At 40.0% G+C, this 19,568-nt stretch overlaps 1 protein-coding gene across 1 annotated transcript in view; it reads left to right on the top strand.

Annotated features, from left to right (window-relative positions):
- The window catches only part of cdh16 (cadherin 16, KSP-cadherin), a 31,252-nt gene that overhangs the window by 1,522 nt on the left and 10,162 nt on the right, over nucleotides 1-19,568 (top strand). Inside the window, exons 3-11 of the mRNA XM_074666215.1 lie at nucleotides 1,242-1,376; nucleotides 1,607-1,736; nucleotides 2,216-2,374; nucleotides 3,870-4,066; nucleotides 8,829-8,954; nucleotides 9,607-9,757; nucleotides 11,744-11,956; nucleotides 12,802-12,878; nucleotides 16,982-17,173. Coding sequence (XP_074522316.1) covers nucleotides 1,242-1,376; nucleotides 1,607-1,736; nucleotides 2,216-2,374; nucleotides 3,870-4,066; nucleotides 8,829-8,954; nucleotides 9,607-9,757; nucleotides 11,744-11,956; nucleotides 12,802-12,878; nucleotides 16,982-17,173 — 1,380 coding nt within the window. The remainder of the gene's footprint in view (nucleotides 1-1,241; nucleotides 1,377-1,606; nucleotides 1,737-2,215; nucleotides 2,375-3,869; nucleotides 4,067-8,828; nucleotides 8,955-9,606; nucleotides 9,758-11,743; nucleotides 11,957-12,801; nucleotides 12,879-16,981; nucleotides 17,174-19,568) is intronic.

Here is a 19,568-nt window from a genome sequence, read left to right on the forward strand (position 1 = left end):
TTTAAATCCTGCTGAAATGATAAACCTTGAGAAACTGTCGTATGGAGTTTAGTTATAAAACAACTCAGTTGTTTTCTATGACTACTGGCATCAGAGTTTTTATTAAATCATTTGAATAATAAGTGCTTGGTGTGTGTGTTGAGATTTTGACTGGTATTGGAAAAATTCAAATTTTAGGGGAATGCAAAGCATTAAGTCAAACAGTTTGAAGCAAGCCTATCACATCTAAGTTTGTTGCTCTGTCAGAGAGAAGGATACTGAGCCCGTTGTTTCCTCCAGTTGCTGAAGCAGTCCACTGTGAAACGTCTTGTGTGTGCTCTGGAGCTGTAACAAATAGCAATTTCCTGAAAGGGAACAAGTTCTAGCCAGTGGGCGAGTAGCTCTGTTTTTATGGTGGGAAATGGCTGTGAACTGTTTAAGACACAGATTAAATCATGCTGTTTCAAGCTAGCTAGGGATTGAATTGTTGCTGCATGATTGTATCCTTTAATAGATTTGGTTTAACAAAATGAAAATGTGACATCAAATGTCAAGATCCAACCAGAGGCTCATTGTGGGCATGTCTTTTGGATGTATGTGGTTAAATAGTTGCTCTTGAATGGCCTGCAAAGTGATCTGTAAGAGGTAAAGAGATGTTTCAGTTTAGCTCAACATTAAGCCAGTAACAACCAGATTTAGATCAGGTTGCTATGTATTCTGCGTTGTGCTGGTTTTTAATTGAAAAGATGTCTGCACCTCAGTGGAACAAAACCTGTAGCCTTGGTCATACATAACATTCTTGTTCAGTGGGCGAGCTGTTGGTCTTTTCACAAGACACAGTGGCTGTGAGAAATGTAGAAAATAGCAGCAGTGTTTCTCTCATAGGTTTCTGGGTCATGTAAATATAAGCTGTCACTACTATGGTCACAGTCATCACAGCCAAAGTTTAACATTCCTCCGGATTGCAACATTTTCATTCTGTAAAGAAATGTTTCAGAAAAACAGCATTTTGTGTCACCCCTCCTTCATTTTCACTCATTATAATGCTTTCTATGCTCTCAGTGGTTAATTGTTTAAGTGTTTAAAGGGAATTTGAGCAAAACTTCCTGACTAAATACAGGTTAAAAACAAATCACAGGTGGCAGCATGAACTGCCCTGCTGCTCCAGCCCTCCTACACTTGTTTGTTTGTTCGTTTGTAAGGCTGGCTTTTAAACAGGAACACCGACTGATGTTTTATGTATTTTCTTCTGTTGTTTTCAGCTTCACGGCCTGCCGAGTAATTACAGTGATCTGGTGGTAACAGGGGATGATGAGGGGATATTTGGAGTTGATGCTCAGTTTCTCTATGCTCTCAAACCACTAGACAGAGAAAAACAACCATCCTATTCTCTGCAGGTACTGTATTTTGGTGTGTAATGGAGTTGCATCTTGTTGTAGTCTATTCTAACAAAACCTTTTCACACAAATTTAAGGAAAAGTTTACATGGTGTAAAATATCTTTTCATTCTGTCATGTTTGTTACAAAAGATTTATGTGTTTCATAAGTCATGAGGAATGCAGAAAGTGTATTCAATGTAGCAGACTCTACATGTGCATGTGTTTGTATGTGTGTGTGTGTACTGCAGGTGTCCTTCAGAACATCAGTGCCCCGTCAGAGCTTCACCGTTGAAGTGTGTGTCATTGACAAGAACGACAATGTTCCTACTTTCATAGAAATGAGCATGAGAGGCAGTGTGCAGCTCGGGCTGCTGAAAGGTACGAGAGCTTTGAGTTTTAATGTGACCTTGTTGTAGAACATATTTCTGTCTGGTTGAAAATTACTAGTGCCCCAGACATAAAACAGAAATTAAAATATGTTTTTCCTGAATATGAAAACATGCCTGATGTTTCCCTGGACACTGCAATAAACCTTAACCAGACTTTTGATTGAATTAATGATTGACAAGCTGGATTTATTCGTATTTTTGACTGAATTTTCACTAATTTTTGTGGAATTGATACTATGGTTTTTGCGAGTAAAACGTGAAACTATAAATCCTTGATAGCTTATTTTGTGTGTAGTTTTGTTTTGTCTAGCTATCTTACTTAACATAGATACACAAACATCTTTTAATACGCTGCTTGTTATATAGACACTCAGGATAGTAACTGAAGAAGCTCACAAGCTTTGAGTTTGTGATTGTATTTCATCCAGAAGCTGACATATTGGAGTCTGCACAACCTTTTTCTCCCAGGTATCCCCTTCATGCAGGTGGAGGCTCTGGACCGTGATGATCGCAACACTGCCCATGCTGAGCTGCGCTTCAGTCTCATGGAACAGACACCCAGGATCCCTTCCAGTCAAATGTTCTTTATCGACTCCATCACTGGGGAGGTTTCCCTAACTGAGGAAGGTCAGCCCCAAATAGTCCCTACTGTGAAAGATAATATGATGCTTTGCTTGTCCCAAAGGGGATGTTTGTTCACAATACAAGGTCAGATTCAAGACCTGTGATACAAGAAAACACAGAGTGCTATTTGTTCAATACACCTAAGAATACTTTCTACAGTTCTACACAAGCAAGAATTTAGACAGAAGGGAAAACCTTAGGTAGTGCTACAAGTTTTTTGGCTGTCGGTGCTGCCATTAAGTGAAGAAGATTTTTTTCCCATGTAGAATAATGTAGCCCTAACTAACCACAATTATTTGCTGCAACAATATAGTTCAACCTTCAACAACATTCAATGATCAGTGCTAAATAAGTACTGGGAGCGGGGTCTGAGACCTTCTGACTCATTCTACCCCTGAGAACAAAGAGGAGAAGGGTCAGATTCAGTGCCTAAGTGTTCCCTGAACACTTTCTCATTCTTAAACTCAATATTGCATGATGGGAAAAAAAATATGTATTTCTTACACCACTAGTCTTGTGATTAATTTTCTATCTTACATTAGCAAAATAATGAATATAGCCTTTTAACATCTGGCAGTTGAGCTGATACCAGCCAATACATAACAAGAGACTGCAGGGCAGAGAGTCATGTTCATGTTCTTAAAAATAAATAAATAAATAAATAAAAAAACGTAAAGGATTCCTGTCAAGTCATGTTTGTTGACATCTTTATCTGAGAACATAATCAGCCTTTTTCGTGTAATATTTGTAAAAACCTAAAATGAAATTATGAGAAACTGTCTTTTAAATCTTTTAGGTCTACATATTACACTTGTGAAAATAGGACAAAATTGCAGATTTATATTTAGATTCTGTCGAAGCCAAGCATGTGATGTTTGAAACAAAATGAGAAACGAGTAGTGTGCTAATTATTCTTAACAAAGGGATGCAGTTTTTTAAGGGAAACATGTACACATAGTACATATATGGGCACACGTGATCTGTTCACGCACTTTAAGAGCAGTATGTACAGTCCTGTATGCTGGCTCTATTTCTGTAGCTCAGTATCAGCCTTTATTATGGCTCAGCAGGAGCCTGATGACTTTCACGCTCACCGGTCACTCTCCTGCCCACACAGCCGCTGGTATATCGACAAAGCTACCTAGGAGCAGTAAAAATTGACTATTACCTCCTTGGTTTTCTTCTTGATTTACAGACGAGCCTTTGTTGATGGTTATGATGACCTTTCCAGTGGATTGTTTGTGTTTTCCTTTTCATCTATTTTTGAAAGAAACAGAACATTGAGGGAAGATATATGGACATGATTTGTTTAGCTGTAGATAAATAAGGTATTTCAGCATTGTTGCATCTTAATAATCCAGCATCTAGTTATATGATGTCTGTGTATATACATTTTTCTATGTCTATTCAAAATTTTCCAATAGATATGGCAGATAACCTGAATAAGAGTCAGAGGTTATTTGCAAATAGAGCTTCCTTGTCTCTCTGTTCTCTTCAGGAGCCTCTACTCTAGACCCAGAGATGTGTGGTCGATATAAACTCTCCGTGATGGTGAAAGACATGGCAGGGAAGGCAGACGCTTTCTTCTCCACTGGCATCGTTACGGTAGAGGTGACAGGGAACACCTGGGCATCACCTGACCCTGTCAGACTTCAAGAAAACCTCCCTGGCCCTTACCCCATCCCTATCTCACAGGTAATGCTGCCAAATCTCAGCTGAGCTCGAAAACACTTCAACACCAGTCTGCCACTTTGGCATGCAGAGTGTTTCTACCCCTCTGCTTTAAAACCACTTTTACTGATTAGATTTTTACCATTTATCATACAAACAGCTCAGGTTAAGGGCTGACTTTATGGTTAATACAGTTCCAGCTGTCTGCGATCATATTGCAATAAAACAAACAGTCAATAGGGTTGACTGTGTAAAGTAGCATTGTGTTGCCAGTTGCTTTTTTGGGGGCCTCTTGGGTCATTCTAAGTGACGAAATACTGAATTATTGATACTGCTCAAAGACCACAGATCCTTTCAGGCTAGCTCCTGACTGAGTCACTTTAGCTCCTATTATCATCAACTTGCCCACTCACCCACTCACCTTCCCACCAACCACCACCAAAACCAATACCATCAAGAGGGGTATTGTACAAAACCCCACAGGTTAAGAATTATTTAACGCTTTATATGACACTGAATATGTGATTGGATTCCTGTACAAAGTCAACATTGAATTATTTTTATTTAACTAACATTTAGTGTCTTAGTACAACACCTAATATGTAACCTCATCTGAAAAATGCTAATCTATCCATATACTAATCTATTAACATAAAAATATATCTGTAATGTGAGTCATTTAAATATTAAGAGGGTTTTTTGTTTGTTTTTTGTTTTTTGTTTTCTATATTCTATGTTTTTATAAAATGAATAACCTTTAGTTTTTTGTTTTTTTTAGCTTCATGAGATGGAGCGAGAAATCTGAGGACATCTACTTTACTTTGAAATATGTGTGAAATATGTTTTCGATATTTAATGGCATTTTTTACATTTAATTAAGCCTACAAAAGGAGATTCAGAAAAAAAAAACAATTAATAAAAGTCAGTGGATTTGAATGAGGACGAACAGAACAAAATAATCACACCTTGGGGTCAAGACAAAGGTTTAGGTTTAGGAAAACCATCCCCTTTCTCTCTTTTTGTCTCTTATTTCATCCTTCAAAGTAAGTGGGCAGAGGTAGAGTGCACAGAGGTGAGCTGGTTTAAGTTTTTATAGGAGTTAATTTTCTGTCCTAAATGTTTGAAGTGTCTTTATGTAGCTATAGTCTAAGTGTCCTTCAGGTTTCAATAACATACTGCTGTAAGTGTCCTCTGTATTGTCTTACCTATAGGTTATTTTAATTTTAGCCGTATCAGCTCCATGTCTATAAATAACTCCAAAGCTCTCAGAGGTTTTGCAACATGTGGAAAAAAAACAGCTAGCTGTGGAGAAATGTTACAAATGTACCCATGCACTGCAAAAAAAATGCTCTTTTCTCATTCACCACTGAGAACTGTGGAAACAAAGAGACTTGTCTGACCGTGAACCAGATTCTGTCAATGCACTGTGCAGGTAGTGAGAGTCATCGCGGTCTGTAGGTACATCACAATACCTCCCCCTCCTGATTTCTCCCTCCTCCCCCGCACTCGCCCTCAGCCTCTCATCTCTCCTGTGCTAACAGCCCCGTCCACCCACTGAAAACGTGTGGATTCACGAGTGCAGGAACATTTGATTTCCAAACTTATTTCAAAGGCCGCTTCAAATATTTTTCCAAGGTTTAATACCTCATAACCAATTCTTTAATGCACAGTCTGGTGCCTTTGCAAGATATTGCATATACATAATCTTAATACTAACAAATAGCATCTGTACTTGTAAATGTAAATGAGGTTATGTGAAAACATTTTGCCAAGCAGATTGCCTCAGTGAATCTACTCTTCTTCCTAATGAAAAATGTGTTAAGAGGGTGAGAAATGACACCCTCATTGTTCCACTGCCGAACATAAAACCTTTTAGTCCTGTTTTTCCTCATCCAGGATTTACATCACACAAAAGTGGATTGGGTGGACTTTGAGGTTTATTTGGGGGAAGCCTCATTTCTCCCACACTGAGTGGTTGTACTGCTGTGCTCTGTAGGCGGTGGGACTAACCGCTGCTATGACACATACAGGGATATTCATGTTCAGGAGCCCACTCTATGGATCCCACCTCCCCTGCTGGCTCAGATAAATGGAGCAGTCATGTCCATCCACTCATCTGTAACAAATGTCATCTTCTGCTTGTGCTGACATCGTCCGTTATGTGACAACATTTTGGCAGACGCTGAGCCCACTCTGCTTCTTAGAGCATTTCAGCCATCTGTCTTCTCTGTGTCCTAAAACTTAGTCAAGAATTTGTTGTGCTCAATTTGACTGATTCTGCTGTCGATCAAAAGAGGCTCTGGCTGTAATTTTAAAATGAAATACAGGCATTTGTTAGCAGAGCATTTGCGTCATCAGGGTTGTGAAGGTTAATTTCAATCTATTGTATGTGTCTGATTGCCTGCTTAAAACTGAGATTATGTAACGCAATCAACAGAACCACTTGAACTCAGTAATGTAATCTATTGAGACTTTGGGGTGAGAGAGAGGCCTCAGAGACTCTGAATCAGTCAAGGCTCTCAGATGCATCCAGTCATCAGCTCTCACAGTCAAACAAAATGTGATCATGTGTTGCAGGAATAGTTTCAACCTTCGTCATGGCCACATTAACAGTGTTCGGTATTACTAACGCTTGTTTCAATGTGATACTCCATGTTAGTCATTGATGATGATCAAATTTTGGTGTGATCAACACCAACATTTAAGCTGCTATGGCCAAAAAGCTCATGTTAAAAACTGATCTCAGGCTATGTGTCAGAAAAAATCTGCACATAGTGATTAACCCACCGACAATAGAACCAATCACAGTAGCTCCTTTGTGCCACAGACATACAATTTAATACAGAATAGGCAGGGTGAATGAACAAAGGTCAAGTCTAGAGTGGTCCAAGTTTTGTGTAGAGGGCAAACACGCTTTAACACTCAAGAGCACCAGATTCAGATTCTGAAATTGGAATAGTTTAACACTGCTTCCAGTCAAAATGTTGAGATGGTTTCTCCTAGTCGTAATATTTTCTGAATAACTGTGTTAAAAGAGAGTTTGATCCTCATACAGTGTGTGCCTATTAGTTTTTCAAACCAAAATTATATTTTGTTCTAGGCTGTGAACACCTTTTTTTGGTGTAAAAATCACCTTTCTGAATGTGTGTACATCTGTGCCTCAAGTTGACACTCAAGGAAATTGCATTTTGTAGCACTTTCACATCAGCTACGTTTCTCAGAGGTTAATGCTTGGTTTAAGATGCTCTTAATGAAACCCTGCTTGCAGAATACAGGCTACAGAAACATTAGACTGGTCTCACTGCTCTACTGAACTGTTTATCTGTGAATGCCTGGTACAACCATAGCTAAATGTCAACAAACTCAAACTAACCAGTTTCTTTTTGTTGCTTGTGTGACATCCATGTGATTCAGACTGTCACCTGAATCAGCAGATCTCCACCTCCCCACAGAGCCATTGGATCCTTTTAGCTCACAGTTACCCACTCCAACACTGTCTGTTCACTCTCATCAGTGTTTTCTGCAAAAAAAGCACTGTATGCCTCCTGCCCAGCACCAAAGATATATTTGGCAACTAGCTAAAAGAGTAAAACATGTTGCAGATTTAGAGCCAGATAGTTCTTCAGGAGTTGATAGAGACCAGCTGAGCTCTGAGGAGAGTGAGTTTCCAAATGTGAGAAAGAAATTTGACTGAAGATTAATTGTGGTGTTTTTGTGTGCTGGAGTGGTCATCAAGCAATTATTATTCTTAACTATTAGCCATTTAACTTTTTTTTTTTAATTTGTAACAGTAATGTTTTTCTGTCCACATTTGGCCTAAAGAATTAGTGAAAGAAGCTTCAATGTTTTAAGTTTCTAATCAGACTATTCTCCCTCTATGTTTTTCTGTACACCTTTGTTGTAGCAACCAGATTTTTTGTGTGAAAAGGGAGTGTAAACAAACATTTGCCAGACTAGTTACAAACTCATCTTCCAGTATCAGCTCAGACAATTAAGTTTCCAGTTGGTTATATCTTTTTTAAAGAAAGAAAAAAAATGTTTTTGCAGACATGAAGCACTCTTTACGTAGCTCAAACACAAACAATTCTGGGAGACAGAACGTGCTCTGCTAACTCAAGCACTGACAGAGGCAAAACAGATGACTTCATGGATGTTTTTAGTGGAACGCTATAACAGCTCATGGTCATTCATCAGTTATTTAAACATATCTCTTTAAAGTTCTTAGGTCTGGAGGCTCAACATGATAGTGAGAGGCAGCCAGCTGTGTGAACCTACTTTGTGTATACAAAAGCATAGTGTTTAGTCAGCTATCTCCAAAACAAGGGAGCAGTGTATGACAGTGAGTTGAGGAGATACACTTGCCCTGGGTGAACATCAGCTGTACTGCAGCAGGGCCCTTCTCCTTGTTGGGTGCTGTTTGATGACTACTGGGGTCCTTTCAGCCCTGCTGCACAGCCCTCTGTCAAGGACTGTAAAGCAGAGTGGAAAATCCCCTTCAGCCTGCAGAGTTACTTTTGGCTGCGCGCTCTGTTCCACATCAATGTCAGTGCACTGGGTTGGCTCCTTATCCTGTAAATAAATGGAAACTTAGCTTTGTGCTTAATCACCATGCAGGCCCAGCAGGACAGCATCAGGGGTTTATGTTGCATGATATGTTTTGGTGACAAAAAATCAGATAAAGCAGATAAAGCAGCATCAAAATGTACACCATATTTACACACATTCAAATTTGTATTGTATTTAGCACACATTTTGTTGTTTGTGCATTGTTGTTTGTGTGTCGAAGGTCAAATGGAGCGGGAGTCAGGCAGAGTACAGCCTGGAGGGGGAGTTTCCAGAAATGCTCTTCACAATCAGCAGAGAAGGAGTTATTTATCTCAATGCACCCCTGGACAGAGAGACTCAAGATCAGGTGAGTGTAACTGCAAAACACCTCCAGCAACTTTGAATCAATGTCAGGTCATGTTGACTGTGCGTGTGGACATTTTTGGGTGCGGACCTGTTTCTTCACAAAAGGAAACGCTTTTTTTTTCCCCTGGACACATCATTAGTGCAGTTTTTCTACAAATCATATCCAAAGTTTGTTATTTTAAAAAAGCATCTTATAATTTTACCCTTGTGCTCAAGGTACACAAGTATATGCGTAAGCAAAGATATGCAGCCACTATCTTTTTGCAACTGAGCAACTTCTTTTGATTGGTTGGTGGGTGCACTCTTAGTATTACTCCTGAAGTGATTCATAAGGTGTGGATGTGGGAGTGAGCAGTTTAATGCCATGTCTGATTGCTGAGACTCCACTCAGTTGTGAGTGATGGTGCAGATGAATGAACATTAAGATGCCTCTCTTTCAATCTATGTTACATGGATGTTTCTCAAAGGCGGAAACAGATACCTTCACGTATTAAAACATAATATGTATCAAATACGCATCAAACATAAAATGTATCGTATCATATAGGTTAATGACTTTGTTTCAGGATGTGGACCTACCAGATATGTTTAACCACTTTGTGTAATTGAATAGTCTAAATGTAAGCATGATGTTTCTGTCTTTGTCTTGTCAGTTCCAGATCAGCATTGTGGTGGAGCGTCCAGATGGAAGAGAGATTGCAAAGCCTGTGGAGTTGAGGGTGATGGTGGGCGATGCTAATGATAACAGGCCAACCTTTCCACAGGCACAGTATCATACCGTGGTCAAAGAACTGGCTGCTCGGGGTAAATAATGTAGCTTTAGCAACATCACTAGCTTTTATGTCACATACTTGTGAGGTATTTGGTAAAACAATTAGCGTTCTACTTTACCTTCAACTCTTAAATGTGTTATCCAATACTTTGACAGAAAATATATCTTGACTAGTCAGTATGTGGGCTTTTTTGTTCTTTGTGTACCTGTTTTGCATTTCAAAGATTATTTAAAGTCAAAACCACTTACAAATGTTTTTTAGTTTTCTACTTCAAATCATGTTAACCTAATCTTAAGTATAATTAACTGTGTACTTTGTGTAGATGATTCAGAAGCCATATGTTCCGTTTATCAGAGTATTGATGTGATTGGATGTATTCAGAGCTATACTAATAAGTACACATTAACTTTCCCTAGCAGTTGCTCTTGAAGCTACTTGAAAACATGTAACAACCCCTCTAAACAAACCTTTGGCACAATTATAGCATATTATGAATATTGATAACCAAAAAGGCGGGGGAAAACTGGCTGGAGTGGATGGTGCAGTGATGAATGGCCTGAGAGTGCCGGATACCTTTTATGAAAGCAGACTGGGAGTTTTGCCAGGATTCAGGGGAAAAGCACCCTCACCTCTACCTAGGCTCATAAAAAGCACGTGTGGCATAAAAGCTTTTTCACTGATGCTTTTTAAGGCTGATTCTGGGAACGGAATTAAGCAGAACAATCTGTTAATCTAAATGGAATGACTGGATGAGGATTAAATAAGGGTGCTGTTATTGTTGTCATCCTCTCCCTCGTTCACTGTGCTTTGTGACTGTAACTTATTACTGAGAGACAGATGATTTTTGAAGGTAGGGTCTGCAGGAATTTTCATTACTTGTTAGTAAACACAACATTCTTAGTTGGATCCTCCTTGGCTCAGTGCCAGCGGCAGGGCACACCCACTGCTTCCAGCTGAAGCTACTTGAACACACTCACTGGCCCAGCAACCACCTGCAGTGCTGGTCTACTTCCAGTATTGTAACTGCTCTGTATAGCTTCTTCAACTTGCTATCAACATCCAAAGTCACTTGCGCGTTTTGGGCGTACTGTGATTGGCGCAGGTAACCATGCTTACGGCTAAAATACACCGAATGCATCTGCAGTAAGTCTCCGTTCCGTTACGGCAAGCGAATCCAATAGGTTTCATTCAAATCAATGTGTCAACTCACACTGTATCTGTTGCACTATGTCTGCATGGCTTGTCCGACGTGATGCAGGTAATACACAGCCATCCTGTTTTTGAGGACATGGAGCTGTGACGCAAAGGTTTCGTGCACTAAAACTAAAACACCCAGTGACTTTCAAAATAAAACAGACCATGTGAAAATCAGTTCGTGTTTAGCTTAACTACGATGATAGTTGGACATAATGAGCAGAGCCAGACCAGGAGTCAACAAGTTTGAGGTTTTACAGCCTAACATGAATGAAGAGAGACTTATCATTGGAGTGGGAACAGCGGGAACTCCTCGGTCTCGTGACTCCAGCTGTCAGTCAAGCTGCTAGTCGGACTGAACACGAAGCCAGTGTAAGTTGACAAACGCAGTCAAGACACATGGCAACAGAGTGGCACTGCAGACATATCTGGTGTATTTCAGACGTTACTCTCCACCCAGAAGTGTTCTGACACAGCTAGAACATCAACATACAGGCAGAGGAGAGGGTTGTGGCAGACACAGACATTGACACACATGTATAGAAACCCAGAAGTGACAGTTGGGCAGGATTACTCCTGTAAAAGTTGAAATTAATTTACTTTTTTTTTTTTAAATCCTGCAGACCCGACCTTTAAGCTTCTTCTTTGAATTATTGCAACTCAGAAAAACATTTGCAGTGTTAAGGAATCATCGAATAGTAAATACAGATAAAATCCTTGCATCAACATATAAACATTTTTGTTTAAATTTTCTTCAAAAAAGTATTACAACTGTGACTCTTGTAAATAATCTTTATTATTATTGTTCCTCTCTGCTCCTCAGGGACAGAAATCCTGACTGTTCAGGCGGCTGATAACGACGATCCAAAAACAGACAATGTCCGGATCTTCTACCGTTTAGTGGGACAGATTCCAGAGAGTCCTCGAGCCCTCTTCAGAGTGGATCGTGACTCAGGGGTGATCTCAGTCCAAGCAGACAGCATGGAAGGCACAGCACCTCAGTACACACTCACCATCACTGCTGAAGACGCAAAAGGTGATTGCTGGAAATAATAGCCTCTTTTGTATTCTTGTTTTAGATTGCCGCCTTATAACGACATATAAAAAGTCTTCAGTAAGAGCAATGGTATTCAGACATAAAAACATATTTTGATGCAAATTAGATTGCAAATTATCTTTTAAAAACAATTTCTATCAGAAAGCTGACAAACACACAGCCAGAATAGCCACTGATTCTCTCACTGTGGTTCTTGGAGGAAATAAATTACAAGGGGACTTCTTGGAAGTGTATCAGTGCCACTTATCCATGGGTTTGTGGATATCTGTTTACACAAATGGAATAGCCTGACAACTGATTATTCCTGCTTTCTCCAACTCTACTTTAACAAAGTTAAATGATCCTTGTAGGCAAACAGTTCCTGTGCACTTTTTTCATGGCTGGCACCAATAAATCTCCTTTGGCAAATTTAAGCATAAAATTAGTGTATCTCTAAAAGAGGCGGATTCAGCCAATAACGGTATTGAACACAAGCCCATTTACGGTATTTGTCAAATAAAAGTCCAAATAATAATAAGTCCACTAATTACATCTAAGCACATAGACAAAAGACAGGAGTTATAATAAAACAGGGGTTAAGCAGAAAAGAAGATTTAGAGCAATGCTCTGCTGTTATTTGCCGTGTGAGTCAGTATCTTTGCCAATGCTATAGTATGAAGGGATGTGCAGTATATGTTAGAGGTGACAGATGATGTTTTCTGTGAGACCCATGGTTCAGGGTGAAATGGAGGCAGATGAGGTATTTCTTGTCCTTTCCGCATATTTAATTGTGTGAAGGTCTGACCCTGAGTCACCAACCGAAGCTGTAATGTTGTTTCTGGCAGGTCTGAACAGCTCGTGCACTGTGGTCGTGACGGTGCAGGATGAGAACAATAACCCACCGGTCTTCTCCCAACATGAGGTAAGAGAAACAAAAATCACAAAAACTTTTGATCTTCCCAGGACCAGATAGGCATTATAGTCGTTAAAGATTAAAAAAGGCAGGCCAAAAGGCAGATGCCATCATCAGGAGCTTTTTGACTGCAGTCTGTCAAGCCACTCTGCAGGTTGCTGATCTAATTTTCCTGGCGGGGAACTAGATACACCCTTTAATCTCAGGCTTATGATGGCACCGGGTTACTGGAGGAGTTTTATTCAGTTCTTTGTACACTAAGTGCCTTGTTTTTTTAAGTATAATCTGATAAAGCTTTCTTTGGAGAGTACTTTCCACATTTATTTATAGACTAACCTATGGCATGAATCCAGTGTTATTCAATACCATAAGCATGTTGGACATGATGTAAGGTACAGTCTTGTTAAAGCCAGTACAATATCAGTTTAAAGTTTATGAATGTGACAACATGAAGTGACTCTTTGGTGGAAATAATTGTTGTATTGGGCCTTCACTGTGTGAAACGTGGTTGTAAAAGATTTCAAGTGTTTCCACGAGCAGCAGCAAAGGTCAGTATTTATTGAGCTGGCTTGTGGTGGTTAAGCTCAGCCTGTAGAAAAGCTTGTGGCACAGTTCGTTAGATCCAAGAAGAAAACGTGGTATTCTCATCACCAGGATTTTTTTGTGTGGATGGTAAAAAAATGAAATCCATCCATCCATCCATCTTCTTCCGCTTATCCGGGGTTGGGTTGCGGGGCAGCAGCCTAAGCAGGGAAGCCCAGACTTCCCTCTCCCTAGCCACTTCATCTAGCTCTTCCGGGGGGATCCCAAGACGTTCCCAGGCCAGCCGAGAGATGTAGTCTCTCCAGCGTGTCCTGGGTCTGCCCCGGGGTCTCCTCCCGGTGGGACGTGCCCTGAACACCTCACCAGGGAGGCGTCCGGGAGGCATCCTCATCAGATGCCCAAGCCATAAATGAAATCTCTTTACTAATAATCCATTTTAAAGTAAAAGTATTCAGACTTAAAACATGACAGTGTCATGACACAAGGCACAGAAACTACTCACAGTCATTTGTTATAAAAAAAGATAATAAAATTTACTCCAAATAAAATGAAAACAGGAACTAATTCTTTAAGCAGAGACTCAGTTAATGGTCCTAGAAGTAATTTCCACATAATGATGTTAATAAGTTACTTAATTAAATTATACCATTCTGCCAACAGAGGGTATGCACATGATATCACAGCAAGCGGAAGTCACTGCGGTTACGCCCCCTGAGTGGCAGAAAGAGGGAGATAAGTGGCAGCTTTGGCATAAAACCATCAGAAACTCTAAAACAAAATCAAAAAATGGGGAAGGGCTGTTGCGCGATTAATTGGACAAACATGTTTATTTCAGAAATCAGAGTGATCTTTTGACAGGCTTCTGAAAAGAGACAAAGAGAAAAGAAACTGAGGGATGGCTGCAAATTTCAGAAACAATCCAGGCAACGATAACTGGATTTGGGGTTCCCATTTTGTGTCAGCTAACGTTAATTAATGCTGTATTTTGGGTTAAATCATCCTTAAATTACCAAATCTCTAAATGTTAGCATTTTTCATTCAGCTATGTTTTTCATTACTGAAACATTTTTGTCTTTTTGTTATAATGAACCTAACTTAAACTGAGGCTAACCCAGTTTTCCAAGTAAGAGGGAACTCAGGCACAAGCAGCTGTAGCTGTGTTGTATAAAGTATTTGATATTAACTTTACTTCCAAGCCGTCACTGAGACTATACATCAATTAATCATACAGTTTATGTTAAATACCAAAAGTATAGATAGATAACGTGTATTCACTTGGGTCAATACACTGCATACTGTAAATTCTTACAAAGGCTTTCGTAGCTTTTAGGCTTTGCATTGTGTGTTTTCCTGGTATTGAAATCAGGTACAAATAAATGCCACGAAATGATTTGTTTGTCGATGATGCTGAACCCCTGGTTCTTTGGTAGATTTAACAAGTCAATGTTGAGTCCAACTGTCCTTTTTCATGTCATATTCCACATTTTTTCCAGGTCTTGCAGTGTTCACTGCCACTCTCTGCAATGCTAAGGACGCGGTCACACTGGCCAACCGCGCCGTGCCTTAGCACACTTCAGGCCTAAAGCACGTTTGGAAAGGCCAGTGTGACCACAACCATACCGTGCTCAAGCACGATTTGCTTCCGTGCTTCGGCACGCCTTGGAGAGGTGGGGTTCAGCGTGGTTTACTTCATGCACGAGCACAAGCACGCGGACAGCGCGTGCGATTCATAACATATGATAGCCGCGAGCGCATCTCTCAACAATCGTTTTAAACAAAGCGGGGGTGTAAGAGGGGTGTAAGAGGGCTGTGTCGGGTGAAAACGACTTAATATAAGTCCAAAAGTCTCCAAAGTTGTAGCAGTGCTCTCTGTGTCACATTGGGCTGACTCTGATGAGATTGCGCTTCATGTAAACAGATGCTCCACGATGACGTAGGCAGGCCGTGCGCATCTGTGATACCCGCTAAAGTCTGGTTCATATAAGGGTAGTGTGACCACTGGACGTACTCTCTAGCTGGGGAACAGCGCTGCAGGGGGGCCATCGTGCTTAAGCACGGCACGGTTTGGATGGCCAGTGTGACCGCGTCCTAAGTGGGGTTTGTTTTGCCACTCAGTCTGACTGAAATGGGCATGTCCCCAGGGGAAAGTGACGTAAACAAATACCCTCTATTCAAAAATCTTTTGTTGATAAAAAGTTCAAATCATCATTCATCTCTGTAAAGAAAAAAGGAAATCAGACACAAATTTCTGTTCTAACTAAGAGTGTGTTCATTCTCCATCTCTGCCTCGCATCATTACCTCTTGTCTTTGTTCAAAGGCACCAGATTCACAAAAAAAATAACATTGCTTTATCTTATTTTTGTTTCCATTCCATCCTTTACAATGTCAAAACATCTTTGGGAACTGCCGTTACCCTCTCTGATCTATTTATATCTTGTACTCATCTAGCTGAGGAATGCTGCAGTTGCAGGCCAGCATGAAATGGGACAGTGGTTTCCCTTGTTACAGCAAAGCTGACGGTATAAAAGAAAAATAGTCCAAAGATAGGAAGCTGCAGAAAATCCCCTCACTTTTCAGCCACATGTGCTGCCTAATAGAAGAGAGGGAAATCACAAGAGCTTGGAGTTATGTGGGAGGGCCATCATGCTGTGATAATAGGAAACTGGTCTCAGGCTGTTCCCTCTCTCGGACCAGAGTGATACTAACAGGCTGTAGACAATGTGATCTAAAAGGGAAGATTTGATTTTGAGTAGAAAGGGTAACGCTTTTGAATGAACAGCAGAAAATGGCTGTGGAGCTTTGGAATGAATATACTGAACAAACACTGAATCCAGGCTGGCAGCTCATTTCCAAACTGTTACAAACAAATGTTCAGATAATTGTGCAAGCCCCCACCCCCCATAATCTGAAAAACACGCACATACACACACATACACACACAAACAGAGAGGTGGAAAATGCTCTTGAGCAGGTCACGCCTGAGAAGTGCAGCTTTTTCCATGGTGATGTGAGGGCAGCACTACAGAGGGGTGAAGTGGGAGGCGAGTGGTGACAGGGTCGGGTTCAGCGACCCTGTGGATGGGGCAGCCAGATCAGAGGCATGGCTGCTACACTAGAGGACATGTGAGAGTGGCAGATTAAACGGCTGTCTAAACACACAGAGGTGTGTGAATAAAGCTTAGCTAACACGGGCAGGGCAGGAGAGGGCAAACATATACTCACATGTTGTCACATGGTGTCACAACAGCACAGCCAACCAGTTATCTTCAAGAGTCCGATTCTGATTTGAAGATTGAATTTGATCAGTTCATACATTATTAATTTTTGTTTGTTTATTATTTGTTGTATTTTGGTATATTCAAGCTTACCTACTTCAAGCATATCTTTAAAAATCTGCAAGTTATTTCATCATTTTTTACCCAGGAGGATCTCTAGTAAGCCAAATAAGCTGATAAATGTTGATGATAGATAATTATTTAACATAATATTGATTTATTAATTCCTCAAGCTTCTGAAAAATAAATGGTTTCCGCCTGGTATTCTGACATTTTCTGTTTCCCTCCATCAGTATGGGCCTTTTCATATTCCAGAGAACGCTCCAGTGGGCACCACGGTAACAGCTGTGCTGGCAGGGGATGCAGATGTTCGTGGAGGAGACAGTTGGCAGGTGGACTACCGTTTGGAATCTGGAAACGAGGAGGAAGTCTTTACATTAGTCACCGACAAGCAGACCAATGAGGTCTCACTCGTCCTTTCAAAAGTAGGTGATCTGCATTCACCTTATTCCCTTTCATATAAAAGTGGGAAGCTCAGATATTGAATAATAGAAGAAAAAGTCAGTTTGATTCAATTGAAACAACTTTATCAATCCATTTAGCAACAACACTAAATTATTCTTAAGAATTACAAATTGAAATAAAACTAATGAAATGAATAATGATATTAAGCAAAATAAAAAGTGTCAATATATTTCAAACTTTCTGACAAGTTATCGCTTCTTAACTTCTTGTTGCTACTTGAACTGTAACTGAAAGAAACTACGTGGGAAAAAAACAGAGCATTAGACCAAAGTAGCTTCCTGTAGAAAACACACAGTAGTTAATGTTAGCACTCTGCAACTTAAAAGCTAACTTTTGTTTTATTGTGTAATAAAGAAGAAGAAGTAAAAAGAAAGTGTTAATGCTCAATAGCGATGTTAGCTAGCTAGCTAGCCACTTTACTTGAGCTAACAGTGGCTGATGAGTCATCAAATATGTCTTACAGCATGTCTTACAACACTCGAGCTTAAGGTAAGCTAGCTAGCAGCAATTCAAGCTTGGTGTACTGTTATGTGTCTTGATGTTGTTTTATTCTCTAAGTGTTGAATTGTGCACAGTTTACTAAATAAGTTAGTTCATAGAAATGTGGAGGTTTAAATAAGTTATCTAACAATGGTCAAGCTAGCTTGCAGCAATTTTGGCTTAGATGAATGTTCGCTGGGTAAAGCTTTTAGCAGCTGATGTAGCTGTCTTTAGGGTATCAAATATATTTTATTCTGAAATGTGAGTCATGTCCATCCAGATCTTCTATGTTGATTTTCATATGCAGGTCATTTGAGAAGGGGAGAAATCACAGCAATTTGTCACAAAACTTTAATTTTCCAGGTGTGTTGCATGTGCAAATGAAATAGCCAAAACTATCATCTCAGTACTGCCAGGACTTTTTTCATGCCTTTCTCCTGGTAAAATATCCCTATAGAGTTCAGTGGTGTAAGAACCTGGCAGGAACCATTTGGGAAAATTAACCACAAGTAAATTGGTGGGGCTCATAACGCTAAAATCAGATACTGGGCTTCCTAATCTGGTTGTTAAATTAAGAAACAAAAGTTGCATGAGGTGCACCTACTGCACAACGCCAGAGACTATTTTTGGCTTAACAATTCCCATCCGTACTTGTGGTGTGTAAAGATGTAAGGGATCATTCTGTAAAATGGCTGTGTCAAAATACCACTCATAAATAGCTCATGTCGTTTTATGAGGACATGGATGGTTCAATACCCCAGTGGGTTTGCATGTATTTTGATGACAGGCAGGTTGGAAAAAAATATTCCGATACGTCAATAGTTTAGCTTCACATGCCTCAAATAAAAAAAAAGTCTGGATGACAATGGAATATTTTAGCCCAATAATCTCTTCTGTCCCCAGGGCGCATCACCCTTTGCCCGCCACTCCTAATCCAGCAGGACATTTCAGGGATGCGTGGGGGGATGTGTGTGCCTCTGTGTGCCTATGAAGGAGTGCATGTGTGTGTGTGTGTGTGTGTGTGTGTGTGTGTGTGTGTGTGTGTGTGTGTGTGTGTCTGTGTGTGTCTGTGTGTGTCTGTGTGTACTGTGATGATGGTCTGCTCTATAGAAATGGGCCAGGGAGGAGAAGGTCTTTTATTTTCAACCCCTCTGTGGGAGTTGAATGTGACTGAAATGTGATTCGCTCATGCTCTGCTGGGAGAAAGCAGGAGACGTCTAAAAGCTAAAAATAGATCCTGTATTATTTCAGATTAGCATGCAAGGACTTCTGTTCCTTAGAAATGATAGACTACAGATGTGAGTCATGTTTTTTTGAGCAGCTGTTTTTAGAGCGCTCTTATTAACCTTGTTAGATTATACTGTAACTAACTTTGAATCACCAGAAGGGATGCTGTTGTTTATTCGGCTTACTTCAATAAAAATGAAAGCTTAAAACCTTCACAAGTAAAGCTCTCGTGGATTAAAATGCATTTGAGTAAATCCTTTAATTCATGGCGTTACAGTGTGAGGTCAGCGCCAGAAGGCAGACACATTTCATTATTAGAAATTACACACCGCTCACAGCCCAAGTGAATAATTAGATTGTGTGAGCAGACAGTAATGGCAGTTAACTACATAGGCTAGAGGCTGCCTATTGAGGTAAATGTGCAATGAAGCAGAGGGAAGTGAAGAGAATCAAATCAAGAGGAAGAGACATTACATCATATTTAAAACCATTTGGTAAAGATAATGATAAAATAAGGTGTTTTCGTCAAACTGGTAATGTGATTTTAATCTTTTACAGTTAATGAATCCAACCGAGATACATGGAAATATACACTAACATATATTTGTACATCACAAGCTAAAAATATAAGTTATACCACTTTGCCAT

This window comes from Halichoeres trimaculatus, unplaced genomic scaffold, assembly GCF_033239565.1.
Source record: "Halichoeres trimaculatus isolate MK-OKI-2021-1 unplaced genomic scaffold, fHalTri1.1 fHalTri1_scaffold_3, whole genome shotgun sequence".
NCBI lineage: Eukaryota > Metazoa > Chordata > Actinopteri > Labriformes > Labridae > Halichoeres > Halichoeres trimaculatus.